Source organism: Astyanax mexicanus, chromosome 3 (genome assembly GCF_023375975.1).
Source record: "Astyanax mexicanus isolate ESR-SI-001 chromosome 3, AstMex3_surface, whole genome shotgun sequence".
NCBI lineage: Eukaryota > Metazoa > Chordata > Actinopteri > Characiformes > Acestrorhamphidae > Astyanax > Astyanax mexicanus.
Window position 1 is genome coordinate 28469740 of NC_064410.1, and position 10830 is coordinate 28480569.

The following is a 10830-nucleotide window of genomic DNA, read 5'->3' on the forward strand; positions in this document are numbered from 1 at the left end:
TAATTGGCCCCTCGCACGACCAAACAGCTCACGCCTGCTCACTGATTGGTGGGCTACATGTGTTTGCAAGCATTGCTCCCTGCACGTGGCCCTCGTGTGGAGGGACGGCTACTACGACGTGGAGAAGCCCTCCCTCTCTCTCAGTCTCTCTCTCTGTAAATCTCTCTCTCTCTCTATCTGTCATTGTCCCACACGAGGCTCAGAGCGTGTTAAAATATGCTTATCCCCTCAGTTGTGAAACTCTGGACTGAATAAACATTTTCATAAGCTTTAAATTATGTTTTTCTATTGGAGAACGCGAATAGCTATATTCTACACTTATCTTATTGCAGCGTGCCACTTAGGTCGGTGTGGGTTTATATAACAGCTATAATTCACTTTGTATACAGTAAATTTACCAACTTATCTTTATCTTTTTAAATTAGACATCTGTTTTTGTTTGATTGTGCATTTAAGACATACATTTTTATATCTATTTACTGAAATAAAAAAATCTTCTGATTGGATGCCTCAAAAGCAGCACTAAAGTACATAAAACGTGTAGGTTCTGGGTTTTTTTCAGTGATTAGTGGGATATATATTGGTTCATTGCTTGACTTATGTCATGTTTTACATCCATAAATTCTGCTGGGACTCATTGCTGTGACTATAAAAATTAAAATATATCATACAAATATCCTCTTGAGACCCTGTGTCCTCATAGGGGAACATTACATTTAAGCTTTACTGTAACATGATACTTTTTTTGGCACATTTTTTTTCAACCTTGACCCTTTGACCTCATATGAAGAGACTGCCCGTACCTAGTGTCCAATAACAACATTGTAACTGAAGTTTAAGTTAACATTATGTATATTTTAATTTCTGTCCTGCAGTTTTCTTTTGTTATTTTGGTTTTATTATTGTGGGAAGAATGACTGAAAATATTGAAGACTTTTATTTTGAAACTGTGGGGAAAACGGGAGTGAATGAGTCAGGCAGTTCAGCAGAACAGGCGCGAATGCTGGAGGGGACAGAGAGGGAGGATATTCAGGAGAAACACGGCAATATATGCCCCTAGCTAGAGCGGGAACAAGGTATTTTGTTTGTGACCAGTGTTTTTTGTAACGCATATGTGTATTCTCAGTGACATTTGTGAAATTGTAATTTGTTTTTGTTTCTTTCATAGCTCTTAAGGTGTGTTTGTGAGACCAAAAAAGTATTAAATCTTCATAAACCATCAGTTGGCTTTACCATTTTCTGGCTGGGGGGCTACAAACATTACATTCAATTAATTGAATACAAGAGGGCAGGAATCCCAGACAAAAGTTTTTACAGCCAGGCCTGACAGAAACGTGGGTCAGATAATAATCTCATCCAATTTTCTGTTTGAAAATAGTTTATTTACTTACTGTAGGAACCTAAATTTTTGTTTTGGGCTGTTAATGGGTCCTTCTGATCCCAAATGGCAAGAATATTTTTAAACGATAAAATAAACAACTGTCTCCATGTGTGGACATTGTTCAAAAAAAAGAAAAAAGAAAGAAAAGAAAAAGGCTTCCTGTACAAAAACAGTTTAATATACTTGTTAGAACCTATTAATCACAAATTAAAGAGAAATTAAAAGTAAAAAATTCTGGGATATATTATATTGAATTCCCCTTGGTGAGAGATAGTTGAGTGCTACACATGTTTTTGCAACAAACCTGAAGACATTTTGCAGTGTTGACAGACACTGAGAGGGGGCACATCAATGAACTGAGAAAAGCAAAATGATCCTCTCAACTAAATCTCACGCTATCACGGCTGCCCATCCGTTTGCCAGCCAGACATCATCACCTTCGTTTTTAGAGGTATTGTGAACGAGAAACCTGGATTGCTGTGGATTGGAACCAACTGGATCTGGAGAGAGTCAGATGAGTATGGAGGCCTTGCGCTTCAATTCTGCCATTGCTATAGAATGAACACAATATGTAATGATTTGGGGAGCCATTGCACAGTCGGTCAACATTATCACTAATAGTCAAATAACCTTAGTCTAAAGTCAAGTCTATCCAGTCAGAAGACAGCTTAGGGTTATTCCTACTAGGCAGTTCCTAATTTTGATCTCAAGATATCTGTCTACCCTAGAAACCCTGCTTTGTGATACACCCCTCCTGGTGTGTCAGGGCCCTATGTTGAGAATTGTGGTTTTAAAACATGCTCTTCTTGACTGTGAGGGAATTTGGTAAATTATACATAAACAAATATTATTCTGAACTGATCACACAGCCATATAGCATATATGTGATCAATCTACTATTATTATTGTGAACAAAATAAAGACAAAATATAGGAATTATATGTAATTCAAAGAAACATGGCCTACTTTTACATCATCAACTCCATGGGGTTCAACTGTAGTGAGGGCCTATAGGTGTAGCTTATTCATCACTCAGGGTGATTCAGTTGCTCAAGGACATCAACTCTTCCGTCAACAGGGTCAGCTGACATGAAATACAGACCATATGTCAGCTGTGCTGTACAATCTTAGGGATAGCCCCCTACCCACTATATATAGATAGATAGATTATAGCCTCCTACGTAGACAAGGCCTCCTGCGACTGGTGACCTGGCAACAAGGACAGTAATGAATTCTAATTCATTCTAATTCTAATGCAATTAGGTTTATGCATGAAGCACACTAGTCAGGGTACAGTGTGTAATAAGTTTTTAACTTGTTTTGACCTGTTGAAAACACAGTAGCTACCCAGTAAAAGCATACATTTCAGTGTTAGTGCAACAACTTCAGTCACTAAATACATTTGACATTATGAATACAGCAAGAACCATTCTAGTCTTTATTGTATTTTTGTTTTGTTCTATTCTGGTTTCTTTCCTTATGAATTTTGTTTCAGTAGCTCTTTTGTCTGTATTGCTGTTGGTTAGGTGACGAATGCCAAATTGGGTCTTTCACCACAAGAAGACGTTATTATATTCATTCCTGAATATGGGTGGAAATGTCTATATTGTAAAGTTTACTTGTTTATAAAAGGTATTTTATAGCCACTTTGCTTCAGTGTTTTGTGTTTATGATTATTTTAACAGATACAGCTGTCCAACTAATTAATAATATTATAGAGTGAAAATTAATTAGTAATAATTGATGATCATTTTACTTTTTAAAAAGGGGGAGGAACATTGTTTGTGTACTTTGTCCACCACTGTCTTTCCGTTAAGTTACCTTCTGACATTCTTTAACCCTGTTCACGTTGTATAGGCTCTCCATTAAAGACTCCTGCCTGTTTCACTGCACATAATCACTTTGCAATGCCTATTAAAATGCCTCTTTGAATTTTTTTGGGACATAATATTTAATGTGTATATCCAGTGGTATGAAAAGGTGTTTGTCCATATATAATTTCTTATTATATAGTGAAAAAGGTTTTGAAACCATTGGAGCAATTATGTGGAACAGTGGTTAAAAAAATGTCTAGCTGACCAAACTTACCTCAATAGTGCAGTGAAGACTCATCCAAGAGGTCACAAAAGACCCCACAACAACATCCAAAAAACTGCAGGCCTTACTTGCCTCAGTTAAGGTCAGTGTTCATGGCGCCACCATAAGAGACTGTGGAAAAATGGCCAGAGTGCCAAGACAAAAAACACTGCTGAGAAAAAAGATCATTCTCAATTTTGACAAAAAACATCTTGATGATACCCAAGATAAAAGATAAACTTTTTGGAAGGTGTGTCCCATTACATCTTGTGTAAAAGAACATCACATCTACCCTAAAATACGGTGGTGGTAGTGTGAAGGTCTGGGGCTGTTTTGCAGCATCAGGACCTGGAAGACTTGCTGTGATAAATGGAACCATGAATTCCACTGTCTACCAAAACGTCCTGAAGGAAAATGTCTGGTCATCTGTTTGTGACCTCAAGCTAAAACTAACTTGGGTTCTGCAGCAGGACAATGATCCAAAACACCAACAAGTCCACCCCTGAATGGCTGAATAAAAACAAAGTAAAGATTTTGGAGTGGCCAAGTCAAAGTCCTGACCTGAATCCTATTGAAATGCTGTGGCATGACTTTAAAAGGCGGTTCATGCTAAAAAAAAAAAAAAAAAAACTCCAAAAATCTCCAATTGTCTGCAAAGAAGAGTGGACCAAAATTCTTCCACAGCGCTACCGCAAATGATTGACTGCAGTCATTGCTGCTAAGGGTAATCCAGAAAACACTTTTTCACAAAGGGCCATGTAGGTTTGGATTTATTTTTCTCCCTTAACAATACAGATCCTTTATTAAACTACATTTTATTTACTTGTGCTGTCTTTAACTTTGATATTTAAATTTGTTTGATGATCTGAAACATTGAGGAGTGACAAACGTGCATTATTTGTATTTATAATGTATGGCCATTTAAGAGTCTTGAGCATTATTTAAGCTGGACTCATTTTATGTTGAAATCATGTACATGAGACAGCACAATGCTCAAAACAATTAGCAGATCAGTATCCTTTTTTGATACTGAGCATAAACAATCCTTAATATGGAAACTTAAAGTTCAGGTTTTGAAGTATTTAATGTTTTTTTTAAATAAAAGGCAACCCATCATGTCTGACTATAGGTTTAGCAATTGACTATGAGTTTAGTAATCCAGCCTTTTATTTCATTGGGTGAAAATGCTAACGTCTAATCCAGGCACATACTCAGTACTGAACTGTTGATACTCTAGCCTTCACAACTAAGCTGCAATAACCTTCGTCACTACACTACTTAAAACAGTGTAGACCGCAAGACGTCAATTTAGCCATCTACTTGCAGCTAAATAGTCATCCTGGGTGAAAATCAATGCTAACCAATTATAGTACATTCAAACATGAGACTTACACAGTATGCAGCTCAAACAGGGCTTAGTTTTGAACACTACATAGTGATTTAGCACATTCAGGATATAACATGTTCAAACAATAATCAGAAAACAGACTGATGGTACAGCAGATGTACAGCAGTTTCTATCAAAAGATTATACAGATATTTTATTGGTGGATTGAAACCAACTCCAGGATCTGGACAGTTTTACACAATGTGTACAGTAACAACACAAACAGATACAAGGTAAGCACAAAATGAACTTAACTGCTCAGATTACATTTATTAGAATGGAATTTCAGTAAACTGGAGGGCTATTAGACATACTGAATAAGTGGAATCTTGTATTTCAATATGCCAGTCCACAGGTCAGGTCATTTTCATTCATCCATAAGGGGATAACTCCCTTGCCCGCCCCCAACAGTACATGGATTTTTGTAAAAAGACATCTGGGGTCATCTTCCATGTTGACTAACACCCGAGCCAGGGGTCTTGTCTGTCCGCCCTGGATATGAAGGAGATCTTGCGTGCCATCTCTGCATGGTAGATTCTCTTGCAGTTTTCATAGTTCTCCCTCTGTCTGCGTCTGCAAGGCTTTTCATAATAGCGTTTGCGCTTCACAGTTTCAACGATTCCATCCACAGATAAGATCCTGGAACAAAACAGAAGACAGTTGAAGAAGGATAAGATGAATTGGTCACCCACTGAATGAACACAATCATCTTTTTGTCTGACCAATCAATAGAGTTTAATTCTGTTCAGTTAAATTTCCGTCTGTTAAATTACCTGTAGCAAATATAGTTGCAAAAAAGTCAGATTCCTCTATTACTGTCAATTCTCACCTGATGTCCGAAACCATTAAGAGTCCAGAAGCTGCCAACACACATTGTGTTGCAGTGTAAAAAATGCTCTTTTCACAGCTTATTTCCTTATTAAAGGCTGCACAAAAAGTTTTTTTGTGCGATACTGTATCTTTTTCATTTGATACAGTTGGTTTGATGCTGCAATTGCTTAAATGTACCACATACGTCTGCATAACATTATACTTTAATATCATCACTGACTTCACTTCAACCGCATCCCAAATTCATCACACTAACACCACCATGCTTTACAGTTGGACGAAACAGACCAGAAATTGACCTAAATGGTTCCATGACCATAAAAAGCTTCTTGGTATTTATCAGGTACTAACACTATATTCTAAACCTCAGGAGGATCATAAAAACTGACCTTGGCTGAAGCAACAGAGACATTTATGGCGTCAAATCAATGTCAAAAGTCGAGGGCACAAAAATACCAGGTTAAAAAAACGTAACTAGTGTGTTTTAACATTTTGCGTGTGTAAATTAACTTCTAGTGAGCAAAAAGCTGAAACTAGCGAGCAAAAAAAAAAGGAATTGTGTGCTCGCTAAAGAAAATGTTGCGCTTGAGCTTATTTTTTCTCCTCTCGGGTGTTTTTTTTCCTCGATTTGTGCAATTTACCTGCTGCAGCACTAAAGTTTTGAAAGGGGTGGTTTTGACAGTTTGGGGGCGGGGCCAGGGTCACCTCCCTCAGCGAATGCTTTTGGCTAATATCTCCAGGGTTTGTGATAGACTGCCTTCTTCCACGAGCCGGCACACAAACTGCTGCGGCAGGTAATTCACTCAGCGTAAGAGTGGGAAAAAAACCACTCAAGAGGAGAAAAATGAAGCTTAAGAGCATCATTTTCATCAGCGCGCACACAATTCCCTTTTTTGCTCGCTAAAATGTGTGCTCACATTTGTGCTCACGAGAAGTTCATTTACACACGCAAAATGTTTAAACACGCTGTTTAATTTTTTTTTCATGGTATTTTTGCGCCCTCGACTTTTGACATTGATGTGACGCCATAGGCATTCTGTTCTTTAAACTTTGTTCGTCTAATTAAGTGAAATCAAAAAAATGAAATAAAATCATGCAGATACAAGCCAGAGTTCTGTTTACTCAAAAATGGTTCTGTTGATAAAAATGTTGGAATAGCAGGTTAATACAGAAAAACTAGACTTGTTTGAGCTAATAGAAAGGTAACAGATGATGAGTCTATACAACCGTGCTGAGAAGAGAAGGCACTTGAGGTGCATGGGCTGCAACAGAAATGACCATCAGGTTCCACAAAAATAAGAAGTTGATGACTAGAAAAAAAACACAACCACTTATATATATAAATTAATTTAAAGTAATCCAGTCACAGAGTGGATGGGTGTGGCTTGGTCAGCTGACATTAAGCCCTGCACGAGGCAATGTAAATGCATGTAGATGCAAGTGTGGTTCCTCATCCAAACACTAGATGGAAACACACTGGCAGTTTTAGAACCGTTATCATCACAGAAACATGATTCAGGGTTTGTGCCATATTTACAAACCTGTTTATGTACATTCAAAAGTAGCACAGATTTATAAACAGAAAGAGACAAATATGCTCCTGTGTGACGCTTGTACTCATTAGAAGCTGTAGTAGCTTTAAATTTTACAGTACACCCAGTAAACTGGACAGTTATTAGGGAAGGGATCAATGATACTCAAACAAGTCCATCTAAGTAACCTAATTATAAAATGTTTAGTACAATATCTAGTCGTTAAATAACCGCTGTGTGTATTGTGTTCTCTACAAGCCTAAAAATCAACCAAGATTTATCTTTTAATAGGTTTAAATGAAGAAACATGTTAAATTACAGACTGACTTGCTATAAGAAAGTAGCTCAATATTTACAACACTTATACACGGGAGACTTTACAGTTTTCCCAAATGTTTAAACGCATTTCTAGAAACTTGGCTCAGTTTCTCAAAACTCTAAACACAAACTGAAAATTATTAACTGCTTAGTTGAAACTCCACAAATCTCTAGCAAAACTGACTCCTTTCACAAAAAACATAACACACAGTTATTTATATGCTTATCTCTCACAGAGCAACAAATGAACCCTGACAAGATCAATTCAAAGCACTATTATCAGAAGTATTTGGTTATGTTTTTGACTAAATGAGGCCACTGTACAAAATAAAATGCATACAAGTCCATGGAAATATGTTGGAGTTCTGTTCTTTATATTTATTACTAAATGTATATGCGACACAAATGTAAGCCTTTTTTACTGTATGTAGTATGTTGCAAAACTGTCATTTTCACCTATGTAAGTACAATAAAAAACATGACTAGGAAAATCAGTTTACATACAAAGAAGTAAAAAAAACATTTATTGCAAAATCCAAAGAAACAGATCACTGTTCATCAGACTTCTGATCTCGGTCAGGCCAGAGGACCTGTACTAAATGATGCAATTTGTGTTTAGTGATTTGCAAAGCTGTGATTTATAATGATATTTGAGTGAGAACATATGGAATTTTGCTAAAAGTTTAGCAGTTTGAAGTCACAATGTTGACACATGAGCTTCATGTTTTTGGATTTGTGTCCACATTTTGTGTATATACAATGTGGACAAGACTGTATTGCTACCAAGTAACTTAGGGGTGGGTCGATAAATCAATACAGCGATATATGAACTCATTTTTGTTTGCCATGCTTGGTCTCTCTCTATAATTTTCATTTAAACATAAGCTATAAAGCTATACACTCATTAACACTCGCCCACCAATGTGACTTACTGCTTCATTACTGCATGTGGGGGAGTTAATGAAATCATGTTGTAATCCTGTTTGTGGAGTGGCTATCTGGAGCAGTCAGCTACAGCAGATACTCCAGGAACAAAAAAAAAAGCTTTTTGTTTGTAATTGTAGCTAAAGCCAGACAAGGATGCAAATCATACAGGAGCTCACTACCAGAAAAACCAGCACAAATGTCTTTGATCACCAGATATTTCTGAAACAGCAAAACCATCAGAAACAGGAATTCAGAGGCAGTCTACCAGCTTAGCTTGGAACACTAGGCCTGCTAAGCTCCACTGTGTTTTCTGAGCCTGCAGGCCAAAAGAGGGGTAGTCGAAGGGGAGCGAGCTGAAGTGGAAAATTGTCAGGAGACATTTTAACAGCGTCAGAATTGTTCTAATATATGACAGTTTATGGCTATTTTACAACACTGGATTACATTGCATTGCACTTAATGGATGCTTTTTTCAAAAGTGACTTACAAAAAATGATGTACATTAGCAATAGAGGATATAGAAGTTCAAGGCACAAACATTTTAGACATGGCCAAAAGGAGGCCAAGGGGAATATAGGGCTAGAGGAGAAAAAGAGAGGAAGCAAGGAAGGAAGTTGGATGTAGTTAGTGTGTTAGAGGTGTTAGTAGAGTAAGTGCTTTGTCAAGAGATTCTAAAAGTGAGTAAGGGATGCTCCTGCTCCAGTAGTGGAAGGTAGGTAGTGGGTTGCACTATTAGTGAACTATGTATGAGAACAGTTGAAAGCGTTGCAGTCAGTGTGCACGTGTTAAATGGACATGGGCAAGCTATGCTGTTGTACGTTGTTTATGGATGACAAATTATGTTAAACTGGGATTTACTGGTATTTGTGACAGTATTGTGATTTTCACATTGTGAGATGCCCTACGACTTACATCCGATAGTATTACTACATATCAGAGGCTACATTAGTGAGAAATGATGAAGTGTAAGAGAGCTCCGCTGGGTAAAAAAATATAATTATTATAATACAATGTTGTTGTTGTTGTTATTATTATTATTATTATTATTACTATCAGGCAGGTGAGTGTGAGAGGGTGTGTAGTGGAGCCGAGAGTGAGACGGAGGTCAGACCAGTCACACTCACAGACTCCTCACTCCGATCACTCTCAGAGCGGCTCCTCCGCTCCTCTCTGAACACTGTGAACAGGGAATAAAGCGGGTTGAATACCTGGTCAGAGCATTATAAGCAGCATCGACGTTTCCGTCCCGGACCATCACCGTCCGAGCCACGAAGCGAAGGTGGTTCGACATGTTTCCAGCACCGCCCAGAGAAACAGTCCGGGCGGAACCGTCGATCAGCACAGAAACGTTCCGGCCACGGAGAACTGAGCGGAGAGAACAGAGCCCTAAAATGTTAACTATAAAACACTAAACACCAAAACCGCTTAACCTGTGCTCAGAATCGCTCCTGTTACAGACGTGTGCACTATATCACCATGTCAGCCATTATTTTTTTCATATTATTGAACCTCAAGCTAATCAACAAAATGGCACTGTACACATGTTGACATAATAGTGGCACCAAGCACAGACAAGTAAATATAATTAACCTAGTATATACTACAAAAAAACAAAAGTTTCAAATCATAATAAAACTCTATCAACATTCTTCAGTTTCTTTTCCTTTAAACAGAGGACATATAAGGATTATTCATTATCCATATTATGTCAAGAACCACTTAAGTAAAGAAAAGATGAAGAAAGAAATGAAGGTCAGTCAGAACGTTATAATAAAACTCAGCCTCATGAGGACCACCACAGGAAAAGAAGACCAGTAGTTACCTCTGTGTACAGGATAAGTTCATCAGAGTTACCAGCCTCAGAAACTGCCAGCAGTTACCAGCAGCCCATATTAGAGCCACCTAAATGCTTCACAGATTTGTTTGGTTTGTTTAACATGTCTAAATTTACTACACGATTCATCATGTATTCCTATACAACATATAATAATATACTAATATATTTATGATAAATCTGTGGATAAACAGTTCCTATTTATGCATATCTTAGGATACAATGTGATATATAGTTGTAATTTGACATTGACATGCACTCATAAGAGACATACATGTCTAGTCTTTTAACTAGAGGTGGGCGGATCGATCCAAATATCGATAATATCGATACCAACGCTGGTATTGGTATTGAGCAATACTCGTGTAAAAATATCGATATTCAAGCTTTTTTCTCTGCCGCACGCACTGACTGCTGCGCACGAGGATTCACCACAGTCTACTCTCTGGTCTCTTGTTGTTGCACATGCGTCACATATGGCTCAGCAAAGCCAGCCAAACCGCCACGCAGGTAGGCTCAGCCTGGCCCCGCCCACTCAGCGCTC

The 10830-nt window shown here is 37.8% G+C and overlaps 1 protein-coding gene across 1 annotated transcript; it reads right to left on the reverse strand.

Moving 5' to 3' along the window:
• Positions 1–4963: 4963 nt before the first annotated feature.
• Positions 4964–9793, reverse strand: mrps21 (mitochondrial ribosomal protein S21). Its single transcript, XM_007230568.4, has 2 exons — positions 9661–9793; positions 4964–5483 (listed from the first exon to the last, which is right to left on the reverse strand). The coding sequence occupies exons 1-2, from the start codon at positions 9741–9743 to the stop codon at positions 5303–5305; spliced, it is 264 nt and encodes an 87-aa protein (XP_007230630.1). The 5' UTR covers positions 9744–9793; the 3' UTR covers positions 4964–5302.
• Between the last annotated feature and the right edge of the window lie 1037 nt (positions 9794–10830).